The sequence below is a fragment of the Cavia porcellus genome, unplaced genomic scaffold (assembly GCF_034190915.1).
Source record: "Cavia porcellus strain 051 isolate PalLab524CR breed Dunkin Hartley unplaced genomic scaffold, mCavPor4.1 scaffold_6, whole genome shotgun sequence".
NCBI lineage: Eukaryota > Metazoa > Chordata > Mammalia > Rodentia > Caviidae > Cavia > Cavia porcellus.
The window spans coordinates 30,063,444-30,091,028 of record NW_026947489.1 but is presented as its reverse complement, the minus strand read 5'-3'; the positions used below and the strand labels follow the sequence as shown (position 1 = coordinate 30,091,028).

Genomic DNA, 27,585 nt, shown 5'->3' with positions numbered 1-27,585 from the left:
AGCTATTCTCATGAGTTCCACTAGTCCTCCTACCACACAGAACCCAAAGGGGTTGTGTATATGTCCCTCTGAGTCCCACACCGACAAGGGCTGGGGTGATTCTTCCCAATGGCAAAGCAGTTAGAGTAGGAAGAACAAATTGCTTAGCAAAGTCTCTTCCGTGGTGGGGAGACCTAGAGGGGACCCCAGCCTCAGTGCCCTAGGCTGACAATGAGGCAGTTTGGGGGAAATGGGGGCACAGTGTAGTGAAACATGGAGTTGTGTAGTGAGCTGGGCTCATATCTGTAAGGGCAGCAAAGAGTCAGACGCTGCTCAGCTCAGACAGGAGAGCGCTGAAGCTTTTTTTCAACCAACCACTCAGCTCTAGGCTATTCCACTGGCTATTTCTCCAATAGAGAGAGCCCGAGGTAACATTCACCCAAAAGCCACATGTCCGAGGCCCTGGAAAGATAACAGAGCCTCTGATGCAATGTGCGACCCAGATCTTGGGGCCAAAATACTTGTATTCTAACACCATTAACAACTTCAACACAGTGGGAAGGGAGTAAACGGGCAAGCACAGGTCAGAAGGGAGCAGTTTGCATTTGGAGAGTCCGGTTATCCCCACCCTAGCACGACTCTGATATTAGTCACCTATCACCCAGTCTGAGGACAGAGGTCAGCAGATGTTTGGGGCAAAGGGGTAAAGGGTAGAACACTCAGAAAAAAGAACAGCTACTGTAAGGAAACTCCATGGAACTGGCAGGTTCCGGTGTCCACCAAGCCCCAACTTTTCAGCAGACAGCGGGAGCTCTCAGGGCAGGGAGCCTCAACTGAAGATTCATTTGGGCTTCTTAGGAAAGGACCTGGGCTGCTACACCCACCCAATGAGCGTTTTCATTGTCGTTGCTGTTTTTGGTTCTCTGTCCCACACTTCTCTGCTGTGAAGTGACTTCAAGTATCTGGATTTAGTGTTCAAAAGGGAGCGGATTCCATGATAAACACTCACGGAGGGAAAAGTACACATTAGCGATCCCCCAAAAACTAGAAGACTGGGCTCGGAGCCTGGGCGCAGCGAGGAGGTCGCTAGCCACCAGGGGGCACCGGGGATCACGTCCAGGCTGCGGCCCGCGCGGCCCCGGGTGTAGGGCCCATCCGGGCGCGATCCCGCGCTCTCCCCGCCCTCACTTCTCGGCAGGGTCGTTCCCGCTGTGGGCGGCTCCTCGGAGTTACTGTCGAGAACCTTCCGTCCAGCAGACAGATACATCGACGACGTCGCAGGCAGGGTAAGAGGCTGCGCGCTCCACGTTCGGGGTTCGCAAAGCACCCCCACCTGCACCTCCCCGCGGGGCGGGCGCACCGACACCCTTGCCGGCGCCTCTGCGAGGTCCTAGCGCGAGCGATCTGTCTGTCCCCTCCCGTACTCCCGCCCCCTCGCTAGGAGGGAACAGAGTGGGACGGCGAGGGCGGGACCGGGAGCCGGAGCCGAAGGACGCGGCCAGCAAAGACCTTTCACGCAGGTCTCTCTGAGTTACTAACCTGCCCAGTAATAAAAGCTGGAAGCTGGGCTGGGCCTGCGTCCCACGCAGGGGGACAGAGGCGGGGGTCCTTGGTCTCAGCCTTTAGCATCGGCCCTGTCCTCCATTAACAGCCCAGCGAGGAGCAGGGCATGCTGATCTGGCCCCTTTCAGTTTTCACCGATGACGGATGTAATTTAAATCGGGACCTGCGGCTCGTGTGGGCTCCCGACTCCCGCGAGCCGCCGGTTAACGTCGAAAACACTTCAGTCAATTACCCCCCCCCCCGCGGAGCTTCTATTTAAAGAGACATTGTCAGGTTCTTAAGCCTCCATCAGACCCGCTGCTTTCAGCTTCGTGTACAAAGCCTCAAAACACGAATTCTTTGAGGGTTGGAAGAAATGCAATTAAGTAAAAAGCCTTTGCAACCGTTCTACCCTGCCCGAGCACCCACGTGTGGATCGCGGAGTCGGTGGGGGCGGGGAAGTGCTAAATCCTTTCCATTTCGAGCCTCTGGGAAGGGAGTGCGTGGAATTAAGGCTGAGCCGGCAGGGAGTGAATCGGTGACCCACCAAGATGGACTTCAAATGCATCGGAGCTGAGGAGCAGGCTGGCTGGTCAAGGGTTTGGGGAAGACCTGAGCCTACACTGTCCAAGGAGTTGAATCCTAGAGTAAGAGGCAGAGGGAACTTGTTACCCAGAAGCTGGTGCAAAAGTCAACTGGTGGCCAACACCTGAAGCTCTGCGGCCCCGCAAAATGTTTTATCTTGAAGCAGAAATTTCTACCCTGGAAAAATTTAACTACCAGATTCCTTCCCCATCAGCCCTCCTGTCTAGATCCTATCTGGTTCCTCCCCTCAAAAACGAACAAGAGGGAGATTTTGGTAGTTTGTTGCATTAGCTTCATTATCACCAGCCAAGAGGCCAGGCCTTGGAAAAGTCAACTCTTCCGCTTGCCTGGCTGCCAGGGTGCTGGGAAACTCAGCAAAGGAAGGGGCCTGACAGATTCCCATAACTTTGGCAGACCCAGTCTCAAATTTACCTTTCTGATGGAAGTTAATAGAGGTGCTCTGCAGGATCCTCACCTTCCAGGAAAGGCAGGTCCAAAGGAGGGTGAGGGATCTAGACTGGCACTAGCAAAGCACACAGAGGAGTTTGAGTCCCTTTCTTACTTCTGGTGGAGGACTGGTAGAGGTCTCGCTTTGGCAGTGAGGACAGGTTCTGAGGGGTGGGGGCAGCCTTCGAGACGATGAGGACCTGGGAAGATGGGAAGGACAGCAGGACTCGGCCCTTGCTGTTTATCGCTGGGCCTGCAGCACTACAGCCTCGGCCCCTGCCTGCCAGGGCTTAGGCCCAGGAACCGAGAGGGGCAGAGCGTTGGCCTCTAACTCCGTGCTGCTCTCGGGTCCCGAACCCTCCCCGACCAGGCTGGGGATGTCTGGGGCTGTGGAACGTCGCCGCAAACCCAGGCGGCCAGAGCCAGGGCCGCCCTCGGGGTGGGGACTAAGGCCGATGGGGGCTTGCACTAAGGTTGGGGGAGCTCCCTCCAGCACCTCATGCGAACGCCACCGCCCGGTCCCCGCAGACTGGGGTGAGTTTGGTCGGGCCATTAGAGCTCCTGCCCGGAGGCGTGCCGCCTCCTCCTCGGTCATGGCTCCCAGCGCCAGGCTCATGCTGCGGCCCAACTCGGGCCGCTCGGCGCCCGGTGCCCGGTGCCGGCCCGAGCCCTTGCCCGCCGGGGCGGCCTCGCCACTGTGCCCGTGGCCGTGGCCGCCCGCAGCTCGCGCGAAGCGTGCCAGGAGAGGCCGCGGCAGGCGGCGTGGGCTGGGTCGTCGACGCTCGGGGCTCGGCGCGGCAGCCGGCCGGCCCGGGGGGCTGTCGGAGTTGGAGCCCCGCGCAGCCGCGGCGGCGGCGGCCCGACCCCAGGGCCCCGTGAGCGCCTGCACGCAGGTCCCGTGGCCGCGCGCTGCGGCCAGCTGCAACGCCGTGAGGCCCGCGCGGTTGGTGCGGTCCAGGCGCAGGCCCAGGCGGCGGAAGGAGCGCACCAGGAACTCGAGAACCGCCCCGTGGCCGCACGCCGCTGCCCACATCACAGGGCTGTTGCCTGCCGAGTCGGCGGCCTCGGGGTCGCCACTGTACTGCACCAGGAGCTGCACGGCGTCCAGGTGGCCTCGCTCGCAGGCCAGGCTGAGTGCGGTGCGGCCGCGCTCGTCCCGCAGGTTCACCGCTGCTCCCTGCTCCAGCAGCAGCCGCACAAAGCGGGAGCGCATGGCAGGGTCCGGCAGCCCCACGGCCACCATGAGCGGCGTGCGACCCTGCTCCGCGCGGCAGTCGATGATGCTGCGGTCCAGCGCGTCCAGCACGAAGCGGGCCAAGTGCACTTTGCCAGCCTGCATGGCCTCCAGGAAGGTGCGGGTACCCGCTCGGGGACACAAGTCCTTGGGCTTGAGCATGGCTCCTGCCGCCGCGCCCCAGCGGCCCGGAGGCTCCGCACGAGGGCGCCTCGGCTCCCGCGCCCCGGTACCGCTCCCTCTGCGCGTGGGCACCTGCGGCCGAGGTCCCGAGGTCGCTGCTCGGCTCGCAGCGGCTCCGGTTCCCGTGCCTCTCTCGGGCTGCACTGCTGGCGTCAGCTACTCCCTCCGTGGGCCTCCTGCCTAGAGGTGTGGGCTGCTCGCTACTCCAGGCTTCGCTTCCGGCCCGCCGGGAGACCACCGGAGCCCCAGCTCCGGCCCCCTCCTGAGTCTCCGGACGCTTCCCCAGGTCTGGCGCCCCTCCGTCTCTCGGGGCTTGGAGCCGTGCCACTCACCCGCACCCGGGGCAGCCCCTGCTCCCTGCTGAGACGGTGACACCAGCCGCGCGAGCCAGCCTCCAGCCCGTGGCGGGGCGCGCCGCTCTTCGAGCTGCAGGCGCCGTTCCCCCGCCTCCTTCCCTGCTGCGGGGGCTGGGCCCCGCCAGGGCGCTGGCTTCCTACTTGGGGGGCTCAGCTGCGCGGCAGCTGCAGTCCACCCGGAGACCTGCTTTTATAGCCTCGGGGGTCTCCATGGCAATGGTGCCCTGGAAGCAGGCTGAGCCGTCAGGGCAGAGACCTGCTGGGCGGAGGAGACCGCCTCTGTCCCCCACTTCTCTGTGGGCCACGAAGTTGGGGAGCGGCTCCTCCTCCGCGCCCCCCAGGGAATGCGGCGGCGGTTGAGCGGGGGCTGCTCACCCGGGGGCCACATGCACCTGGCCGGGCCAATCCCAGAGTCGCAGTCTTTTCTCCCCGCCCTCCGCCCTCCTATGAGTCGCGGCCCTTGACTCCTTAGAAACTAGCAGGACCTCGAGCTCATCCCGGAAAACCCAGAGACACCTCCTGCTGTCCCTAGGTGAAAGGAAATGGGACCCCACAAGGACAGAACTGGACCAGGGGCGAGCTGGGGATGGGGTGGCGAAAAGCAGATGAGTAATTTGAGGGAGTATGCACACGTGGTGTGGAGAGGGGGCTTGGTCTGGCTGGGAACTGCCACCCGAAGTGTCGCGCATCACGCAGTCACACACAATTGTGCCTCCCGCACACACTCGCTGGGAGCGGGGAGGGCGTGCGCTCTTCAATCTCAGACGTCTCCAACCTTGACAACGCGCCAGGGGGCCGCTCCAGGCGGCGGTGGCTGTGGAGCAGGCGGGGGCAGACGCCGAGGCTGCAGCGACCCAGGGAGGACGCCTTAGGATCTGAGACCACTGCCTGCGCGGTGGGACTCGCTGCACAGCCCCCCAACTCTTTCAGGACATACTGTTATTCCGGAAAGAGCGAGGAATGCAAGCAAGAATTCCCCCAAAGACCTGGGCTCTTTCGTCCCCAACTCACTTCAAGGCCACCTGGCTCTGGCCCTGACCCTAACAGACTCCTGGAGAGAAGCGAACAGGAGATCCATATTTCCATTTGATGCGTGAGATAACCACCGCATCTCATCTCAGCCTGCTGGCCGCGTGGCCCTGGAAAGGGAGGATGTTTGGGCTTTGAATGAGGGGAGCTGGGGCTCTTCCGAGAGAAGAGGCAAGTAAGGTTTGAATGGATATTTTTGAAGAAGTGAACCAAGCATCAGGTCCTGTCCGGGGAAATACAGAGGTGTCGCTGGCTTCTGGATGGCAGAGTCCTCCCCTCTAAACCAGAACATGCCCGGAACATAAGACATGCAGCTGATTACCCTAGGGTTGAATACATTTGCTACATACAAAACAAGAAGGGGAAGAGAGATGGGGCAGTGGACAGGGGAGGGCTCTGGGGTCTGCTGAAGATACCACAGTTAGTCCTTCAAAGATGAGATTGGTTGCCAAGAAGAGCAAGTTTGCCTCTAAACGCGGGAAATCGCCTGTAGGGGGCAGTGTAGAGGGCGGCTCATTGTGTCCCATTCCATAAGAGACAGGATATTCAGAGGAAGAAGGTGTCCTCAGCTTCAACATGCTTTGCTAGATACCTCTGTGGAAATGTCTGGGGTGTGGAGCTCCACCCCTAGGCTCCAAGGATGCCATGTTTGACTAGGCCCGGAAGGCTGCAGAGGGGTTCATACTCCTGCCATGGGAGCACATGAGGTAAACCAACAACGTGAGGCCCCTTTTTGCGCTGCGATTTTTTTCTTCATGATGTCTAGAAACAGTATAATAGTAAGTGACAGCAAAGTCCCAGCCTACAGTCACGTTCTACCAGTGTGGCCCCAGGCCTGCACATTGTTATCTGAAAGAGGAAGCTGCTAACACCAGCCTGGCTTATTCCTCTGGCAAGATCAGGAAAAGCACAGCATGGTTATTTAGAGTGTGGCCTGCAAAGCTCTCTCTCACTCCAGGTCTAGGGTGAGACTTTTTCCATTCCCAGTGTGGGTGGCAAGATTGCTCTTCCTCTTTACTCAGCAGAGGAAAGGCTTTTCCCTTTAGGATTCAATTTCTCTCTATCTCTATCTCTATCTCTATCTCTATCTCTATCTCTATCTCTATCTCTATCTCTATCTCTCCCCCTCCCTGTCTCCTGTTTCTGTCTCGCTCCGTGTGTGTGTGTGTGTGTGTGTGTGTGTGTGTGTGTGTGTGTGTATGGTGCTGGGCACTGAACTCCAGGGCCTTGCATTTGGTAGGCAAGCACTCCACCGCTGAGCTATATCCACCGCCTTTTTTTAAATTTTGAGACAGGGTCTCACTAGGTTGCCCAGGTTTTCTCAAAGGTATGATCTTCCTGCCTCAGCCTCTTGAGTAGCTGGGATTACAGATGTGCACCACCATACCCAACTTCAATTTACTGGTTTTTTGGTAAATTTTTCCTCTTTCTTTCAGGTCAGGGTTAGGAGTACCCCTAGAGTCTGTGGCTGGCCAGGCTGTGCACCCTCCAGGTGGAGGAAAGAAACGGAAGAAACCCAGAGTGGGACTGCCTTGTCCTAAACAGCCCCTCTTCTTGTCCTTGAGCCAACCCAGCTTCATTTATGCCCCTGTTCCTTGTGGTGATAGAGGCAGTTCCAGGAAAGAGCAGGGGCTAGGGCAGGTCCCCTTTGGAAGAACAGATGGTTCTGTTTGTCCCAGCTGGCCACCCAGGCAGGCTTGCGGTGGGTGGGGTGGGCAGCAGGGCCAGGTCTCAGGCCAGGGAGCCTTTGCTCTGACTCTCTCCCCTAAGGGCTCACTGTGTTCTGAACAAAAAGAAATAGCAAAGCTGAAAAAAGCTGAGTCTTGACTGCAGAGCACAGAGGCACCAACAGCCAGAATTAGAAGCTGTCGCGCGTTAGAACTGAAGGCTGACAGGAGAAGGAGCCGAGGCAGGCAGGGGGCAGGCAGGCAGGCAATCCGCACTCCTCCTCCCCTCCCACTGTCCAGCTTCTCCCCTGCAGGCCCCAGGCGGGCAAAAGTGCTTCCTGCCAGAAGCGCCGCAGTCTGCAAGTCTTGTCACTCTGTCTGCACCTGTCCCCCTCCCAGGCCCCTCTTTCCTTTTCAAGTGTCACCAGCCCTCTCACCCTGTCACGATGCACCAGCTTGGCAGGGTTGGGCCTGATGGCACGTGTCTGGGAGATCCAGAGAGCTACTAGGGGGTGCAGAAGGTGGGGTGAGTCAGCAGCAATGGGATCAGTAGAGAAAAAGGGACCCTTCTCCCTGAAAAGGGAACCTGACCTCACCCTGTAGGTACACAACAGAGCCCTAGGGAGGGTTATCAATTCTTCTTTGGCACATCCCCTGTGGCCAGAGGTTAATTCGTCTCCTGGGCCCAGAGATGGCATTTACTTAGGGCCACCTTGCCCTTTCTGCAGAAACTAGCAAGCAGGAAGCTGGGTATCCAGACCTGGCCTCGGGGGATTTTGTGCACAGTCCTCTCCAGGGGGCAGAATTGCATCCCCTCCCTGATTCCTGGGCCCTAGCACCAGCCTGGAGCACACACTCTACCCAGCCTGGCAGAGATGAGGGGAAGGCAGTCACTGGCACAGCTGGGGCCACTGCATACAGATTCCTTTGGCTCTGGCTCTGGCTCTGGCCTTTGCCCGCATTCCTGGCTCTGAGACTTAGGCCTAGACCATCATCCTTACAGGCATCTACCCCAGGGTTTGGGGCAGGGAGACAGAGATGGGATACCTGGCTGCCTGGCTAGGCAGGCTGCTGCTCTGGGGTATAGGTGTCCCACCCAGGCAGTACCCAGTATGTGCAGAGGGTGGGCACAGGCCTTAGTCCTGTGAATGAGCAGGTCCTCTAGGCTCACACTGTAGCCAGGGACTGGTAGGACCCTAGAGGTCCCTATTTTCTGAAAGCACAGGTGCTCACGGCTAATAACATCTGCTGTAACCACCTGAAAGAAAACAGCTCTTCCCAGAATCGCCCCACCCTTCCTTTCCCAAGCCAATGCTTGGCCCATGTGGGGTTTGAAGCTGTGGTGAAGGCGCAGGGAATAAGAAGGTGGGGGCACCTTGGCACTAGGCTCTTTTGCTCCAGATTGAGGACAGGGACAAGGAAGAGCCACATCTGTGTGGGGACAGAGAAGAGGGAGTGACATTTTTCAGTGGCTATGGCATCAGGGCCAGCAGAAGGGGAAGTGACTCCCAGAGGCAGGGCCATGTCACTGGGCTTGGGAAGGGATCTTAGCCCCAGTTCAACCCCAATGTCTTTTCCCCAGCCAGCTTCACTTCAAAGCACTCTCCTCCACTGTCGCCTTTTCCTAGCTGTAGACAGAGGCCATGCTTAGGCAGGAAATACTGGGTCAGGCTTTTTAGTAGGAGTAGAAAGGAGAAAAAATAAATAAACTTCATAAACTCGGAAGACAAAGTGATGCTGACCTTGTCAGGCGGTCTGAGTAGTGGATATACAGTAGCAAGTATCCACGCTGGGCCTAGGGAAAGGGTGTGCCAGATGCAGGGTGGAAAGTCCCAAGAGGCCAGCCTCCTCCCCTCCCCACCAGCCCCAGTCCTACATGCCCCGCTCCTGATCCTCCGGGGCCAATCGGCCAATCAGCCCAGGAACTCTTCCACCTCAGCTTCCAACCTGCACAGCAGAAGCTGATAACATCTTCGTGCTCAGGGCAAGCTCTCGGGAGGTGGCCTGCAAACCTGCTGAGGTGTCAGATCAGGGCAGGAGGGCCAGAGGCTTGGTCTTCCTTGAACCATGAGTGCAAAATCAGAGGTTCCAGGTGTTGGCCCCCTCTGGGTGAGGCAGCTGAACTCCGGGCAGGTGTCACTGGTTGCACGCTAGGAAAATGGAGCAGGGCCAGGACGCCATTTCCTATAACCAGTCCGTATTCTTTTGCCCTCAACAAATATATACTTAGCCAGAGGCTGGGAGAAGGACGGGCATCAGGCGGTCAGCTTGGAGAAGGTTATATGCCCCAGAGGGGTCCCTGCCTGGCTGCATCTGATTCCTGCCTCTCGCCTCTAGCCAGGCTGTGCAGTGTGGATGGAGCTGCAGCTTCCAGAGCCTCAGATGCTGAAGTTCTTCCCTCCCAGGAGATAGAGCCGTGTCCTAGAGAAGGGTCTGAGCATCCTTGTTAAGTGTCCCAGTGGGATGGGGATCAGAGACGGCTCTCTTCAGTGTCTTCCTTGGCTGTGAGCAGGTCCTGCTCACAGGGCTCCCTGGAGGCTTCCTCGGCCTCAGAGGGGAAGCAAGCGCTCACTGCCTCCTTTACCTCCGCCTCCAGAACTTTCATCTTGGCCTCATACTCTGCCAGAGCCTCCTGCTGGAACTGTGGGGACACCAAGGAGCACACCTAGCTCGGGAAGGGTCCCCTGCCCACGCCCCCTTCCTCCCCTGGACACTGGAACAGGAGGATACCCATCTATTCAGACTCCCTGGAGACCAGAGTGGGAGGTGGGGTAGTGGAGCCCACCAGGGTATCGGGGAGCAAGTAGAGACTTGCAGAGCTGCCTCCTTTGAAAGGCCTCGATGACCTTCTTGACTGGCAGCCCCTTTCCACCCTAGAGCTACCGGGGCTGGGACAGCTTCCTGTCACCTGCTTTTCCGTCTCACGGATCTGTTCCAGGCAGGCTGCTTGCTTCTCTTCCAGTTTCTCCTGGTGTCGCTCCAGGGTGTCTGTCATCTAGGTGGACATGAGGGGCAGGGAGTCATGCATCTAGGTGGATGTGAGGGGCAGGATGGCATGTCCCACACTTCTGGGTCACTGGAATTGGAATCCAGCTAAAAACCTGATTAACCAGCTGGAAGACTTTGGACCAAGATCCAAAGCTTTGGGTGATGTTTTCAATTTGTAAAAGGAGATTGTGGTGGTGACATGGGAGGCTAACACGAAGTACCTGCAGTGAGGTCAAGATGCAGTGGATGGCACCTGTATTTCTGTGGTCACTGATCCCAGGGGAGCATGTGTTCTCAGTGGGGTTTGCCTTCCTCTTTTGACCCCGTGGCTCCTCCCATGCTCTTGAATCCCATTCACCCCTGGCCAGCTGGCACACCTGGTCTCCACTCAGGGAAGCTGGCCTAAGTCACATCCCTTGAAATGGTATTTCAGCCTCCACACATAAGTCAGAACCCCAGGGTCCCCCCTCACATCCCTGGCTGCACGGACAGCCCTGCACACTGCATATCTCAGGAACAAAGGAAAGGCCAAGGCCTCCTTTCCCACCCATGAGCTTTCCCACCACGAAGAAAGTGTGTTTGGGAAGGGCACAACATTTACACACCTGCTTGATGGCCTGCACCACTTCCTGGATGTGGGAGTTGTTAATCTCTCTCTTCAACCTGTAGATATAACCCGAGTTTTAGAAGAACAGGAGGCCCCTCCCGAGGGATGGGATAAAGTCTCCCCCAGGTGTAGACAGATGGGAGCTCCATCATAGGCCCAGGAACTTGCAGAGAGGCTAGCACAAGATACCAAGGAGGACGGAGGTGGCCACTGGGAGTCCTAAGACTCTCTGAGGGGACAGCTCCCTCACTAAGCCACACTGTCCTTCCAGGTTGGAACAGAGGTAGGGGTCAGCGGACAGGCTGCTGGCGCTTTGCTCTCTTTGTGTTTATCTTCCCTCCTCCACAGGATGCTCTGTGATCAGAGGTGATAGAAGTAGAATCAGCTGCTCAAGGGCCAAAGCGGTGACAAACCTCTGGGAAGTGAGTCAGGACCCATTGGGAGAGAGGCCCTTTTCCTCCAGAGTGGGGCCCGCTTGGCACAGGGCCGTCCCTCCAGGGCTCACCTTTCCTGCGCCATCTTGTCCATGGTGGTTTTGGTGATGGCCTGGACCCGCTCCTGCCTCTTGCTCTCCAGCCTTTTCTTCAGTTCTTTGGTGTCACTGCGGGAGCATAGGCATGGGGCAGCTGTTCTGAGGAACTGAGCCCTTGCTGAGGAACAGGGACAGGGTGGGCGAAGGGTCAGCCTTACCTCTCTAAGGTCTCCTTGAGGGCCTTCAGTTCTGAGGCCTGTTTCTCTCTGGCCAGCTCCATCATCTTGGAGATTTGCTGCATGAGGGGAGAAAGGAGGAGTTCAGTGAGAAGCCCTCGGCGGTGTGGAGGGGGTGGAGCTGGTTAGGCTGGCACCTCGGCCACGTGCTGTTCCTTGCACTTCAGGATGCTCCGGTGCTGCTCCTTGCCCTGCTGCTGCAGCTCCTGCTCTAGCCACTCCCTGAGCTCCTGTATGCGTGGGTCCATGCCTTCAAGGCTCTTGCCTGGCACAGTCTCGGTGGTGTCTTCCACAGGCAGGGTCCTGCAGTGCCACACGGGGACAGGCCCTGAGTCCCAGGCTGTGGTGCTTGGAGGGCAGGTTGCCACTGCACCCCTTACCTCTTCTTTCGGGAACCCTTGCCCGGGTAGAGCTTGTGGCCTGGTGTCTGTGTCCACAGCTCTGTCAGCTGCGCGGTTCCCCGCTGCAGCAGCTCCTCCCGCCGCCGCGCCCCGCGCCGCTCCAGCTCCCGCAGCTCCTTCTCATGCCGCCGCTGCAGCTTGACGATACCTTTCAGCTCACGCAGCTCCTCCACACTGGCTGTCTTGGGCTCTGCAGAGGACAGGCTGAGGCACGCTGCTGCCTAGCCCAGGCTCCCCTCCCTGGCAAGCGCCCAGGAGCCGAGGGCTCTCCCTAGCTACACACCCGAGACCACTAGGCTGGCCTTACCTGCAGCTTCTATCATGGCTTCTGCCCTGGGCTTGGCCCCTGCTGCTGCAGGAGGACAGGATGGGCTAGTGGGTATTCTGGGGCCTGAAGCTCAGTTGGGGTCCCCACTCCCCAAGGGCCTCAAAATGGACCCCCTGCAGTGTACTTTCCTAGTCTTGAGGCTTCAGACAGCCCTTCCCTCAGATGAAAGTCTTCATCCTTTGGACATAGGGATAAGCTGGCAGAGGTGGAGCCCCCTTCCCCAAATGGGTGGACCCCAAAGTGCCTACCTTTGGACCCATTGCTTGCAGGCGCTGGTGCCCCATTCACCTGACAGGCAACTGGACCCCCAAGTGGGAAGGGCTTCTGTGCAAGGAGAGGGGTTAGAAGGTGGGTCTGACTGCCCCTCTCCCTAAACTGGGGCTCTGCCCTGGTCTCCATCCTCTCACACAGAGGGCAAAGCTGCTGCAGTGCCCAGCAAAGGCTCAGGCAGTACAGACCTCAGAAAGACCTCCTCCCATAGCCTCCTTGAGCTTCATGGATTTCTTATCGTGAGCGTTGAAGTACTTGATAGGGTTGGCGAGGGCCACAGTGAGATCTGGAATACGGCATCACCAACCTGGTAGGCATGGAGATGGACCTGGAAGGGTCCATCGTCCTTGCCCACCCTGGGATCTGTAGGGGGGCTCAAGAAGAGGTCTGGGGAGTGGACAGCCTGGGCTTCTAGTGTGCCACAGGCCCCTACCTGCCCAGGTGTCAGGTACATAGTCCTTCATCTCCAGAAAGACGAAGAGTGCAGGCATGGTGAGGGCCATGTTGCTCTCACTGTGCAGGCACAGATGGTGGTACCCTGGAAACATGGCAGTGCGGGGGTCGGCCAGAGCCCACTCCTACCCAGCCCTGCATGCAAGATCTAGCTTAGCATTGGAGAGGGTAGGGTCGGAGTCTGGTATAACACCTCGATGCATGACCTCAAGCAGTTACTTTAAGTCATTTTTGGTTCTGGTTCTGGTTCCGGTCCCAGTTCCGGTTTTGGTTTTAGTTTCGGTTTTGTTTTGGTTTTGGTTTTGGTTTTTGAGACAGGGCTTCACTCTGTAGCCCAGGCTGCCCTCAAACTCACGTGATCCTCTTGCCTCAGCCTCCCAAGTGCTGGGATTATAGGCATGTGCCACCATGCCTGCCAGTTCCTTTAACTTCTGAGACCCCTCATGTATGAAATAGGGATTGTGAATGCCTCCTGTGGTTACCATAAGGGTCAAGAGAGAATGGGTCCATGAGGCCTTCACACATAGGTACCAACTGCTTGGGAAAGGAAGCCAGTGGTTCCAGAAAATCATGGGCATCCTGGTAGGTGGGCAGTCATTGCCTCTGTCAGGGTCCTGGAGACTCCAGTCCTGCCCTCGCCTTAAGGCCAAGAACACAGGGGGTTAAAATGAGTTCATGGGGACCCTCTCTGGCACTGGCCCCCCCATGCTGGTCTTGGTCACAGAGCCGTCGGGTACAGTGAAGAAGGGTCCCTCTCCATACCAGAGTTTAGGGCATTGATGGGGATGATGCGGTGTCCAAGAAATTTGTTGCCTTCTTCCATAACAGCCACTCTGAGGGAGGCCAGCTCAGGAACCAAGATCTGGGGAGAGTTTAGGACAGCACAGTCTGGGGTGGGATGTGGGAAAGGGTGAAAGAACCCTTTTCTGCAGTCAGTGCCGGGGAGAGAACTTGGCGTGTGTTACTAGATTCAGTGAAGACAGGCAGAGGACAGACCTAGACTATGTATAAGATGTCCTCATAGCTGAGCTATGGCTGGTCTCACTTGGAAGAAAAGAGCAGATGAAGACAGCCCTTGGCAGGATCCAGTGGGGCACCAGACCCTCTTGATCCCATGGGACCCTTAGTCCTGGTCCAGGAGTTCACATTTCAGCCTCTGATCCTAACACATGCGCACACACACACACACACACACACACACACACACACACACACAGACATATACTCACACACACACACACACAGACATATACTCACACACACAGACATATACTCACACAAACACACACACACACACACACACACACACACACACAGACATACACTCACACAAACACACAACCTGCCCACCCAGCAAATGTCAGTATAGTTACATTTGAGACTCTGTAAACTGAGGGCGTTGCTGGGGAATGGGGAGAGGAGGAGAAAGATGATACAGTCCCCTTTATTTGTTTCCTCTTACCTGTAAAGAGACCCAGCCCCTGCCCTGCCCCAGTCCCACACCTTCTCAAAGACGAAGGGCTCCTCCTTCCAGACAGGATTGATGGAGTTGGGACTGGGTGACAGCTTAGTGCGATAGCGCCTCTTGGGATCCCCTGGAAGCCCAAACAGTTCCACTTCCACATAGGTGCGCACACTGCGCTCTGACAGGAACTGCCCAGAGATCACCTGGGGTGGGGACCAGGGAGTCCAGTGTCAGACCCATCTCAGGCTCTTCTCTGAGCAGCTCCCTACAGCTGAAGCATCCATTGTTGGGTATCATGAAAAACCCCATTCAGCTCTGGCCACCAGGGGAGACCATGGGTCTCAAGGGCTGTAACTAAGCTCTGAGGACCAGGGAAGGGCTGCCCTACCCCCTCCCCAGCCAAGAAGGGAGCATTGCCTCTCCCTGGGCCTGAGCTTCTGCCGTCCCACTCTGCCCACTCCCTCTCCCCTCCCCCACCCCAGCTTCAGCCCTTCCCCTTGGTTTCCATGGGGACCAAGAAGCAGCCTCCAGTGCTGAGGAGGAGGCAGTTTCCAAGGCAACTTGTGACTGCATGAGAGAGCAAGCTGGGGCTGAAGTTGGGCTAGCAGAGGAGGGGGATGGGATAGAGGGGTGGGCTTCTGGACCTTTCTCCTCAAGACCCCAGACCTCTCCCGCCCACCACTTGTCCTCAGGCCTTGCCGTAATGGAAAGGGTGGTGGCTACCACCACATCAATGCGATCCACAGAGAAGGGGTTGAACTGTTTGTCTGGCCGGCGCATGAACTCATGCTTGAGGAGGTAGCCGCTCTGTCCGTTGAACTCAAACAGTGCCATGTTCTGCTGCATGGGCAGGTCTAGGGGTGGGCAGACAGTGAGGAAGGACTGTCCCGGGTCTGTCCTCAGCCTCTATTTCCTACCCATCCCAGCCTCCCTTGTCCTGGCCAACAGGGAATTGTGTGGGCCATGGAGGCAAAGGTCTCTTGTGTCCCAGCCTAGCTCCTCAGCTTTGCCTCTCTCAGAAGAGGTCAGCAAGGAGTCAGGGGCAGCCTGTCCATGCACAGTGGGGTTCCCGCAGACACACGTTGGCAGAGCAGCCAGGCCCTGTGCCATCCTCCCAGATCCTGGACCTTCGTGTTCATATAAGCGCCACCGTGGAAGCACGAGTCAGGGCACTTGCCCCTCCCCAAGCGCTCCCAGAGCCAGAACAAACACTAGGACCCCCAGGGAAGGGCAAAGGTAGAACAGGCAGACCCAGAGGCGGGATCTCAGGACCTGGGAGTGCCCTCACCCATTGTCTGGAAGTTGAGGGCAACCATCTGGCATCCAGCATTCCAAAACATCTGGGGCATGTAGTTGGAGGAGTCCATGCGAGTGCCCTTGGGGTAAATGCGGCTCATCTGGCGTTTGTTGTAGCTGTCGCTGAGTATAGGAGCCTGGCCAGGGCCATCTTCACCAGGAGGACCCAACAGCCTACCGAGAGATCCCTGTCCCCAGACCTTGCCCCAGTGCCCACCGCAGCCAGGGACCCTGGCTATCGAAGTCTCAAGGATACTCCACAAACTGCACGGAGGCTTTGGAGAGAAGGTCATAAGCCTTCAGCTCGGTGAAGGAGGAGATAACATAACTCCGGTTCTTCTCTGTGTGGAGAGGAGGGATCTGTATCAGGCTGTACCTCCCTCAGCCCTGCCCCTCTCTAAGGCGGCTCCCTCCACTAGAGATTCCCCTAACCCAGCACTTCCCCTGATCCCTGGGGGGCTGGGGCTGACCTCTGGAGGAAATGTGTGGCGACAGTGGACATGCTAGGACATCGAACATGTGCTGCCTGCAACAGAGAGGCACAGAGGCTATGGAGCCCTGCGGATCAGGAGTGTGCTACACACACACAGAGTGTGAGCGTGTGCTGGGACGTGGCCAGGGAGCAAGGCGTGCAAATGATGGCCTGGTACACGGAGGGAGTGGTGTATGCTAAGGGTTTACAGGTGGTGAGTGTGCCTGGGTGGGGTGCAGACTGTGCTTCATGGGTAAGAAGTCAGTGTTCCAGAGGCCTAGCTGTGTGCAGGAGTATTCAGAAAGAGCAGTTTTATCAGGGCCATGTAACAGGGGGAGACAGAACATATGTGTCCTAAGATCAAGGAAAGTAGGGGGGTGCCAAAGGGGGAGGGGTTGCATAGGCCCTAGGTACAGTTCAGTCTGGGCAGCCAGAGAACCTGTAGGAAACCACAGGACCCCCAGGCAGGCTAGGCTGAGTAGCATCATGACCTGCCTGTCACAGACACACTCCAGGGCTCTCTGTTTGTTGCCAAATTCCTCAGCACAGTGCTGGAAACTGGGAGCCACTGCCACTTAAACAGTCCTTTGTCTGACTCCGTGGCTGGGTATTTATAGACAGTGCCCCAGGTCCAAGGGAAGGAAAGCTCCCATTCCCTTACTCCCCCATCAGCCTGCTCTGGCATGAGGATCTCTGCTCCTGAGCCACCCTCTGCCCCCCTCACCCCTCCACCCCGCCTCATACTAACTTACGGGCAGAGAGTTCAAAGGAGACGAACTTGGTGGGCTGGATATAATTGACTAGGCTGGACATCTCCTCGTAAGCCGTCACCTCCAGGCCTGCTGTACCCTAGGGAAAAGCAGGGAGATTAGAAGGGAAGATAGGATAGAGCCCAAACGGTGGCCCCTCTCCTCACCAGGAGGGCTCTGCATAGGAGCCTTATGACCCCACCACCACCATGCACCTCATCAGACTGCATCTTCTTCATCTCTTCTTCATCGAGGTTTCCCGACTCCTCATCCTCTTCCTCTTCTACCTCCTCCTGCTCCTCCGGCTCAGCCCCTTCCTCAGCAGCCCACACTGCCACACATAACTGTCAGCAGGCCCCCAAAGCTTCCCTCACCCGTGCTTCTCCTGGTCCAGCGGCCTCCCAGCCCCCACCTGACTCTTCCTGGTGACTTACCTGTGTCCTCCCCAGTGAGGCCACTGGGCAGAGAGCTGCCCTCACTATCTCCACCAGGCTCCTTGCTGGGGGCTGCTGGACCAGAAAACTGGTTCTTTTTGTTCTTGATCAGTATCTTGCCCAGAAGGTCGGAAGGGCTGGGCAGAGGGATGCCTGGTTTCAACTGCAGAGAGGGGAGAGGGTGGGCACTATCTCCTCCTCACTTGCTGGATGTCCCCTGAACTCCCCGGGCCTGGGTGCCCCATGGCCAAGCCTACTCACTGGGAACTTTTCCAGGGGCTCTGTGAGCAGCGTATCCCCAAACATCATCCGGCAGTACTCAGCCATCTTAGCCTGCTGGCGGGGCCTGTGGGGGGCAGAGTAAGTGTGGGGTTCAGCAGCTCAGCCTCAATCCTCTTGCTCATTGCTTTATGTGTTGATGACCAGATCAGGGACCCAGGGACTGGAGGAGGCAGGGACACAGGTCCAAAGAACCTGTGTTGAGAATAGAGTAAGAGTTAGATGGATAGATGGCTAGAGGTTGGGACAGCTGGAGGGGTGGGACAGCTGCAGGTAGCAGTGGGGGTCATAAAGAATTGAATGGGGCGGGATACGCACGAGTCCACATGGTTTTCGAATGACAGGATGACAGGATAGGGGGAAGTCTTAAAGGCACTTTCTGCAATTGCTTCGATTGCTTCCTGGAGGAGAAAGGGCTCAGTAGAAAGATCAAGGTTCCCCACCTCTCCCCCAGGGACTTGTCCCCATACCCCAGATTCGGTGTACATGCATGTGTGGCCCTGATTGACAACTCCTACTCCATCCAGTCCCCTCACTGCTCTGAGGCATTCCAGATATCCCTCCCCTGGTGGTTCACCCCCCTCAGCTAAAGAGCTTTTGGCCCAGGGCTTTTCCTATTGTCAGTGCCATCATCCAGCCATGCTCACTTTGAACAAGATGTCAGTGGTCATGGTGAAGCCATGGGTGATAATGGGCTCCTCATCGGGGGGCTTCCCCTTCCAGCAGTCCAGCTCCACACAACGGCAGCCAGAGAGCAGCACCTGACGGTACATCTCAGCCGAGGACAGGCCTGAGAACTGGCCAGCTGGGCCAGGACACCGAAGGGGCAGAGGCATCACTCAAGGGCAGGCCAGGCCCACCCCAGCACAGTCTGTCGGTTAGCAGGGTTAGCAGCATCGGGCAACACCCCCGGGAGCATCCCTGGCCAGAGAGGTTAGCAGTGAGGCTGCCAGCGCCCACCTGTTAGGTAGGTGTTGTGGGAGGAGTTGATAAAGTAGTGATTGAGTGGCTGTGTCATGTCGTGGTGGAGCAGCAGTTTGTCGTGGGCCAGCACGCTGTTCTCTGGGCCGCAGAGAAACCAGACCATGCCCTCAGGGGACAGCTGGCCTGAGGGACAAGGGATGAGTGTCAAAGCTGTAGCCCCGCTGCCAAGACAGAACAGGACCAGGGTGGTGAGAGGTTCTGTGAGTCCTCACCCCTCTGCATGTTGATGACGCTGGGCTCGTACTTGTCGATGAGGCCCTGGACCTGGTCAGGTCGTGCTGGTGGGAAAAGCAAGGAGTTAAGCCGTGAGTCTCGCTGCTTCTGGTTGATGAATTTGGTCAGGTGCTCCTTGGTCATGTAGGGTTTGGCCTTCGCATGGCTGCAGGGCAGAGAAAGGAACACAGGTTCATCTCTTGATCTGAGGGCTTAGACACCCCTTTTCTCTGGATACCCAGAAGGGCAGGCAGGAGGAGGGAATTGCCAGCCGACCCCAATACCAATATCCAGCCCAGCTCAGCCCAGCCCAGGAAGCTCACTAGGAAGTGAAGATCTCATCTATTTCTGGCCGAGGACAGAGATTCATGAGGAAGCTCTTGAAGACAGATTCTGGGAGATCCTCAGGATTGATAGCATCATTCTGGGGAAATAGTCACCTTGTCACCTCTGCCCCCAACTGCTCAGAGCTAAGACCCACAGCCTAGGAGCTCTAGCAATGGCACTTGATCAAAGACAGTGCTCAAGGCAGCCAGATAGATGACATCCACTTATCAAAGTCCTGACCTCTGATCAAGAAAACTCTGAGCTAATTTTTTTTTTTAACTTTTTTATCGGTACCAGGGAGCGAACTCACGACCTCATGCTTGCAAGGCAGGTGCTTATGCTGCTGAGCTAAATCCCCAGCCCCTAGCTGATTTGTTTTGATGGTGAATCCTTCAGCAAGAAGAGGATTGGAAGTAAGAAGGACCCAGATGAGGAAGTAGAGATGTCAGAAGTTAGGGGTGCAGCTTGCCAGGGAAATAGGCTACTTTGTTTCTTTTTTAGGAAAGGACAGCGTCCACACACACTAAAAAAAATGGCAACTTGACTATAAATATATATGTACCTAATAACAGAATCCTGAATTGCCTGAAGCAAACAGCGACAATCCAGCAGTAATAATTAGGGCTCAGCAGTACAGTGCTACTGGGTTTGATCACCAGTACTGAAATAACACCACAGTAATAAGAGAAACAGCCAAAGCACAAGGGACAGACAGAAAGAAAGAAGCCAACAAACTTAATCAAAATTGAAAATTTTTACGCTGCCAAGGACACCATCAAGAAAAGAAAAAACAACCCGTAAGAATGGGATAAAATATTTACATATCAGGTATTGATAAAGGGGAAATAAAAACACAACCTAACAATAAAAACACAACCCAATGGCAAGATGGAACATAAATTTGAATGCTTATTTCCTCAAAAAGGTATAAAAATGACCAGTAAGCACATGAAGAGATGCCGACATCATTAGTCATTAGAGAAATGTAAATCAGAACCACAATGGAGCGGGATGGTGGCTCACAGCTAGAGTCCCAGCTACTTAGGAGACTCACATAAACCCACAAGTTCAAGATCAGCCTGGGCAACACAGCCACCAGCAACAGTCTCATTAACATCCCAACATCAAAAACCAAAACAAACAAACAAAAGAGCCCACACTGAGATACTACTTCACTCCCATTAGGATGTTTAAAAGACAGTAACTTTGGGGGTCTGTGGAGAAACCAGAGCTCTCATACAGTGCTGGTGGGATTGTAAAATGGTACAGTCACTCGAGATAACAATATGGCAGCTCTTTAAAATGTTAAATAAGAGTTATATGACCCAACAATTTCACTGGCATGTGTATACCCAAGGGAACTGAAAACATATTCACACAAAATAATGTACACAAGTCTGATAGTGTACATTAGTAGCAGTGTTATTTATCATAGCCAAAAAGAGAAAAATCCAAATATCCCTCAACGGATAATAGGCAAACAAAACATGTCATATCCATGCTATGGAATATGATTCTATAGTAAAAGGGAATGAAGTGCCAATAGATACTGCATGAATGAGCTTGGGAAACTGCATGTTAATTAAATAAAGCCTGATGTGAAAGACCACATAAATTGTGTGTGAGTCCATTCACCTAAATGTTCGGAGTAGACAAGTTATAAATAGAAACAGGAAATAGATTGGTGATGTCCAGGAATGATGCGCTTTTGCATCGTGCTCCCCTTTCAGGACCATACTGGAAGGCCAGCGCTGGCCAACTCTGGTCTTAGCTTGCAAAATGTCTGAGCAAGAGAGTCTTGCTGGGTCTCCCTAAGCCCATCTCTGCCCCGGCAGCTGCACCACCAAGTGAAGATAAATAGGCAGCCTCTTCAGGGACCAAAAGAAAAGGAAGGTGGTGTGTACTAACAGCAGGCGAGCAGTGGGGTCCCTACAGACCGCAGGTCCCTCCCCATCCCCCCGTATCCTGTGCTTGACTCCAGTGTGACTGACTACTCTTGGGTCACCAATGTGACTGTGAGAGGAAAATTCCTCCTGGAATTCATAATAACAGATAACCAGTAGGGTCTTAATTTTATTTATTTACAATGTTCTAAACTCTTGCCAGGGGAACATACTCTCTGGGGTGCAGCCGTGACCTACACAAGGGCACTGGCCCAGGGGCACACAGGCCTGTGATCTGCTCGTCTGGCCAGGTTTAGAACCTGGCTCAGGCCCCTAACCACCCCAGAGAGATCCTTTTTGGTAATTCACATAAGGCACCTCATGGGGTGACCCTGCTGACAACTCATAATTAAAAATTAATTGCTTAATTAAAATGAAACAGGAAACTGCTTTTCTGTGCTGAGCTGAAGTCTGCGTCCTGGCAGCTTCTACTCTGGGTCTGTTCTTCTCCCTCATACCCTGCGGAACTCATTCCTTCCTGCAGCCATCAGATCCTTACAGCCCTCCACTCACTCTCACCTCCGTTCCCAAGGCTCGGATGGGAACGCAAGCTATTTCTGTGGCTGGCGCTGAATACCACGTGCCAACCACTGCTCTCGCTCACATTGCCACCTGCTCCGAATCCTCACCCTTGTCTGCTTCTGTGCCAGGTTCAGTGGCCAGTGGCTGCCCAGACTGTTGATGGGACTGATGTCATTCTGGCCTTTGTCACCTCCTCTCATACCTGGCCGAGTTACCGTCTGGTGGGAGTGAGAACCTTGTGTATAGCTGCGGTGGGGAACCACTCACCTTGCCTTTTGGAAGGTGACAGGCAGTGAGAGCAGCTTCTACCCGCTTCCGGTCAGCCGGAAACATCTGGAAAAAACTGAAGGAAAGAGAAAGGCACCAGGCAGAGCGGAGCCATGGGTGTGGAGGGAAGGAGGTGGGAGCTTGGGGAAGCACAAGGGGCAGTCCAGAGACTCACTTCTTCACAGGAATCTTGCCCTCGGGATTAAGATGCATCTTGAGCTTCACCAAGCTGTAGGGGCAGAAAGCAGCCCTGAGTCAGGGCTAGGGGCTGACATTCCCAGACCTCCAGGCTAAGGCCAGGCAGGCAGGCACTTACATCTTGTCCAGGAAGGTGCTGCGAGGGGCGTTGGTTGTCAGCGGATGCTTGGCCAGGGCCAATACATCTTCAGCCCAGTCCTGCAGGACCACAAAACTCAGTGGTCCAGCCTCTGACCACAAGGGTGCCCACAGCGCCCTGCAGCTCAGGCTCGGCTCTCAGGAAGTCCTGGCCATTCCCACTGCGAAGACCCGAATCAGGTGTTCCCCACACACCTTGCCCACATTCTCCTTATAGGAGACAAAGTTGTGGAAGGTGAGGTCCACCATGTCAGGGCCGGACACCACTGTGAATGTCTTCAGCAGAAAGTGGTTGTCTGGAAAGTCCATGTTGAAGACCTCGCGGAGCTTCTGACTCTGCAGCTCGTGTGACATGGTAAGGGTCACAGATGTTCTCTCATCTTGCCCAAAGAGGTATTCTCTGTCCCTCTGCCCCCAGTCACTCAAGCTATAGTCCACCCCTCCCTTCCACAGCAGAATCACATCCCTGTCCTTGAGCCAGACCTTAGCATTCCCCAGCCCTGGCTCTAGCATCTGGGACAGGATGGAGAGAACCTCAGGAAGAGATGAGCTAAGGTGTAGGGCCTGCTGTGTATTTTACTTGCCATTTTTGTTTGAAGATGAATTCTTAGCTTCTAGGCTCAGAGAACCCTGCTTCCACCTAATCCCTTCCTCCAATTTTCCTACAGCCTTAGGCAAATATAGTCAAACCAGTTAGGTTAGGGGGATAAGCCATACCATTCAGATGGCATGGGATGCTCTAAGGGCAGGAGCTGGCCTGTCCTCCCATACCCTCTCCAGCTCAGCTCATTGCACCCAGTTCCAAAGCTCAGAGGCCAAGTGAGCTTGAGCAAACCCAGGACAATGGGACCCTTGCTGCCCAGACCGAAAACCATGCCCCTGTTCTAGAGGTCAAGCTTCTCACTCCACAAGAACTCCTCGCCCCAGGGAGATGGTAGCTGTTCTGAACTTAGACTGCTTCCTGGGCCCACCTACCTTGGGAATCTTGGCAAACTTCCCAAAACGTGTATCCCGGATATTAGTGATATCCAGAAACTCTATCTCCTGGAAGGGATGCAAAAAGCTTAGGCCACAGAGAGCAGAGAGCTTCACATCCCTTCATACCTCGGCCAACTGTTCTGTCTAGATGCCAAAACTGCGTAGCACCACCCGGCCCCTACCTTTCCCTTCCCACCAATCAGAGTCTCTCATGGTTGTGTGTGTGGGGGGGTGTCCTCCCTTCTTGGTCTATTCTGCAGAAGCTGGGGCGTGAAGTCACCCCTCTATCATTTTAGAATCTCTCCAGCTTCCTTCTCCCCAGCTGCTGAGGTCTTGTATCTCTAAGCCTTCAAGTAACCCAGAGCTGCAGTCAGAGCACTACCCTTCAGCCGTAGCTTTGTGCTTTCTCTCTCTCTCCAAAGGATGACTCAGCTACAGCACCTGGATTCCAACTTATTGGAGTGACCACAACCTCCCTCCCAGAGCACAGTACAGTCCCTACAGAGTGCTCCAGTGCCACCCTCCCTGGCCTCTCTCCATTCCCCAGCATCTGCACCTCCCCCTAACTGTTAGGACTCTGGCTGGGCTCAGGGTGAGCAAGAGTTCAAGGCCATGGTAGGTAGGAGCCACCCGTCTCACCTTGCTCTGATAGGTCCAGTATAAGTAGTAGCCCTTGGGATCCACGCGGAGGATAACTGGGGAGGCTATTGCAGTTTCCTGAAGAGAAAAGGGGTCAGCTATCTGGGCCCTTAGGCCAGGCTTCCCTGGCCCACACCAGCAGCTTCAGAGCTCATTGCCTGTCCCAGGAATCTGAAGCCATTTCCCTTTGTTCTCTAGAAATAAGAGCTAGAATAGATTGAGGATTGGAGATGGCATCTCTGAAGAAGATGCCATCTCTGGAGAAGTTTTCCTTCTAATCCCAAATAGAAGTTTCCAGAGGTCCTGGCTTCATCAAAGGGATGGAAGTTCTCTGCCCAAAGCCCTGTGCTGTCACTTAGAGAGCTTGATGCAGCCAAAACCAAGAGCCCAAACTCCTGTACCCACAGCCAAAGGCCTGCACAATCTAGCTATGACCTGTCCGCCCTCTGTGAATGCCACCGCCCTTCTGCTCAGCTGTCCCATAGAATCACCAACTGCCTTCCCACCTCCAAACTGAAACAGCCAAATTTTTTTGACCTGAAACATGGGCCAACCCATGCTTCACTCCTTTGGGAAAGCCTTCTGGAAAATGTGCTGTAACAGTCTTGGTTTATGGCAGGGATGAGGGTTGGGGAGTCACAGGCTAGAAGCAAATTCAGGAAATCCCTGGGAGCTGATGGACTAAGGATATTAAGCTAGGCTAGGAACTTGGTGCTTGGTGCCTGAGCTCAGGGTTTACCAAAAGAGCAAACAAATAAACGTCCTCAGCTTCCAAATTCCTGTTCTACTGACACAACACATAGGCTAACTTTTATTTTAATAATAATGATTATTCTGAATGTGATGGTGTACACACATAACCCCAGCACCCCAGTAGGTTCACACAGGAAGACTGTAAGTTTGGTTTTTTTTGTTTTGTTTTGTTTTTTGTCTTTTGCTTTTTTTATCAGTACCAGGGATCAAACTTACAACCACACACTTGCAAGGCAGGCGCTTATGCCCCTGAGCTAAATCCCCAGCCCAAGACTGTAAGTTTGAATCCAGTCTAGGCAACTTGGTGGCTTAGCAAGAGCTTGTCTCAAAATTTTTTGAAAAAGGATGGGGATATAGTTCGACACAAAGGCCCTGGGCTCAGTCTCCAGGAACACACACACACACACACACACACACACACACACACACACAACGTGTGTGTGTGTGTGTGTGTGTGTATGTATATGTGCATATATATTAAAATATTGCAACTGAAGTTTCCAACAAGACATGATAGTTGCTGCATATTAAACCAACCAAACCCAAAATCTGTAAAGGAAATAACCAAAGAAAGGTGATCAAAGTCAATTAGGCTACAAGGAAAGATTTTGTGAAGAAGCCAATTTTGATGAAAGTTATGTGTTCTACGCCCTTCGCTCCTAAGGGAGGGCCAGAGTACCTGATCTCTGACTTGAGGCCCAGAGAGTGGTTTTAGCCCTACTGGGGAGGGGATGTGATTGATCCCTGAGGCCATGGGTATAGCAGATGAAGCGCTGGGGACGCCTGCTCTCCCAGAGCACCGGTGGGTCATTTCTAGGATCTGGAGTGGGCCAATAAGAAAGAGAGAAATGCAGGGTCCAAAGCCACAGAAACACCAAAGTGTTTATAAAGGGCTGAAGAATACTGTCATTGCAGGTAACCTCCTGAATAGAGAGATGTGAGGGTGTCCCCAGTTCCAAGGGGAGGGCCTCCCAAGGGTCATCCCATGCCCACTGGAGAAAAAATAAACTTTAGGTTTCTGCCTGTTTATGACAGCAGTTATTCAAGAGTGAATTTTGTTATCTCTTCCCCACCTGCACCTCATCTCATGCCCAGAGGGGGAGGGCATCTCACCCCATTCTAGAAGGCCTGCCCCTCCTGAAGGCAGTCCCCAAGATGGGAGGGTGAGATGCAAGCAGGCTAAACCAAGGTTGGAGTTTTGGTTTTAAGAAGTTTCTAAAATAGGAGGGGGTTTTGTGGTGACCCCTGGACAATTACCAGAGGGCAAAGGGAATTAATGGTGGTTTGCTGAGTTTCTTTCCACACTAGAAGAGTATCTCCGTCTAAGCAGGTAAAGGGGCTGTGGAAGGCAACATGGAATCACAATTTGGTGTGTTTGTTTATGGCATGACAGCCCCATCACCTACCCAGGCTAACAGCAGCCTGGGACTGTTTCTGACTTGCCAGTGCCTGATGACTAAGTTTGTGACATTCCTGCCCTTACAAACCAGGATCCAGGGAATAGGAAGAGCCCCCACCTTGGGAAGGAGAAAGGGCCATCCAGGTACACAGGTTGGAGAGAAGGCCACATAGCATGTGTGTGTCCTCTCAGGTCATGCATACTGCCCAGAGGAACTGAGAGAGCCACTTCACTTCTCATTCTGAGCCACTTCCCTCATTCCATGGGCTCCTGGGACTTACCACCTAGGGAAACAACAGCCAACCACAGGACTCTTCCGCATGGTCACTCCTCAGCCTCAGCCCTCAGCCTAGTCCCACCCTAAAAATCCTAGATCTAGACCCCCAAATTCCACCCCTAAGCCAGACAAGCAGCCTTAAGGCCCTCTCCTCCCTGGCAGAGCCTCTTTCTGGGACCACCCTGGCCGTCTCTCAGGCTAGGCCACCCAGACAGCCCCCCTGCTCTGAAGGAAGATCTCCACAAGGCCCAAAAGAAGCCCTGACTCTTGGTGCCGTGTCCAGGGTCCAGGGGGACCGGACGCTGGGAAGCAGGCCCTAGCTGAGGAACAGACTGTGGAGACAGGGTACGGGGGAAGCAACGCCTTCCCCTTCTCCCCAAGACAGGCTGCTGGGAGTCAGGACCAGGCCTACCCGACATGGGAAAACAGAAGTCTGTCTGGCCCTTTCCGGGCCCCTGGAGCAGTATCTCTAGCTCTCATTTGGCTCCTAGAGCCTTTAGGGGCTGCCCTGACAGTTGCTGAGGAGACAGTCAGGTTTCTTTGACAGGCCCAAGGCACCTTGTGGAGAGGGGAAAAGAGTGGGGTCTGGAACTCCAGGCCCCTGCTGGAGCAAAAGTGGGGTATAGCGCTGGGAGGTAACACTGTCTCAGTTCTGGGGTGTGCTTTCCTCCCAACAAGGCTGAGCCAGGAGCAAAATACCTGCTCTTCTGCAGCCAAGAGGTGAGGAGGACAAACGTAGATCCAAAGAAACTATTTCCCTGGACACCCCCCTCCCCCCAGGCAGCCCACCTCCTCCTCACTCCTAGACACAGAGCTTGGCAGACAGGGACACACACCTCATCCCCAGCCTTGTTTATTCAGACAAGTGCCAGCTGCCTGGCCAAGCCACACAAGCAGGCGCCTAGGCCCTGGGAGACATAAACCAACCCTCAGTCCCCACTGCCCAGTTCCCCAGCAGTCAGAGGGGCCCCACCCTACTTACATCGTCCCATTTGATGAAGCGCTCCCCTTGACTGAGATAGGCCTTCACCTGAGGGGGCTGCAGGACAGGGTTGAGCAGAGACATGATACCAAGTGTCCCTTTGGAGAAGCTGGGAAGTCACAGGCTGGCAAGAGGAGAGACGGAAGAAAGCTGACAGGACGGGAGCCAGGCTGGGCTCTCAGGGCACTCCCCCAGAGTCAGTCTGGTCCGGAAGTCTGGGTGCTCTTATAGCTCACAGGGTAGCAGTGGCTGGGTGCAGGGCTCAGAGCTCTGGCCCAAGGCCCATCTGCCTTGTAAATCAGCTCCTCCTGCCCTGCTTGCAGCCCCCACTCCTGCCCAGGGCGCCTGGCTTCCCTCCTGAAACACCCCCCCTTCGTCCTGTGCCTCAGCACTTCCGGCTCAGGCTTCCTTCCCTGCACGAACTAGCACTGAGAGGCAGCTCACTCGAGTTGGGCGCCTTGGAGCCAGGCCCTCTGGGTCCCCAGGAGCCCAA

At 55.4% G+C, this 27,585-nt stretch overlaps 2 protein-coding genes across 6 annotated transcripts; both read right to left on the bottom strand.

Moving 5' to 3' along the window:
* Window positions 1–465: 465 nt before the first annotated feature.
* Ankrd63 (ankyrin repeat domain 63) lies at window positions 466–4,872 on the bottom strand. The gene has a single exon (XM_063250293.1). The coding sequence runs from the start codon at window positions 3,947–3,949 to the stop codon at window positions 2,795–2,797; it is 1,155 nt and encodes a 384-aa protein (XP_063106363.1). The 5' UTR covers window positions 3,950–4,872; the 3' UTR covers window positions 466–2,794.
* Window positions 4,873–8,681: 3,809 nt separating this feature from the next.
* Window positions 8,682–27,367, bottom strand: Plcb2 (phospholipase C beta 2). Of its 5 annotated transcripts, none has more exons than XM_013158928.3 (32): window positions 27,093–27,367; window positions 23,682–23,759; window positions 23,040–23,108; window positions 22,260–22,406; window positions 22,045–22,124; window positions 21,904–21,957; window positions 21,729–21,804; window positions 18,993–19,093; window positions 18,669–18,835; window positions 18,433–18,579; window positions 18,120–18,277; window positions 17,791–17,873; window positions 17,455–17,539; window positions 17,194–17,356; window positions 16,975–17,090; window positions 16,763–16,859; window positions 15,795–15,879; window positions 15,531–15,655; window positions 14,942–15,096; window positions 14,281–14,445; window positions 13,540–13,639; window positions 12,758–12,862; window positions 12,513–12,610; window positions 12,303–12,378; window positions 12,034–12,078; window positions 11,706–11,916; window positions 11,463–11,628; window positions 11,308–11,384; window positions 11,123–11,218; window positions 10,616–10,673; window positions 9,931–10,017; window positions 8,682–9,663 (listed from the first exon to the last, which is right to left on the bottom strand). In XM_013158928.3, exons 1-32 carry the CDS (start codon window positions 27,174–27,176, stop codon window positions 9,493–9,495), a joined length of 3,525 nt encoding a protein of 1,174 aa, XP_013014382.1. In that variant the 5' UTR covers window positions 27,177–27,367; the 3' UTR covers window positions 8,682–9,492. The 5 variants fall into 5 exon arrangements, with proteins under 5 accessions (XP_013014382.1, XP_013014383.1, XP_003475733.1 ...); XM_013158929.3 differs by having other exon boundaries at window positions 12,034–12,075; XM_003475685.5 differs by having other exon boundaries at window positions 22,260–22,400.
* Window positions 27,368–27,585: the final 218 nt, after the last annotated feature.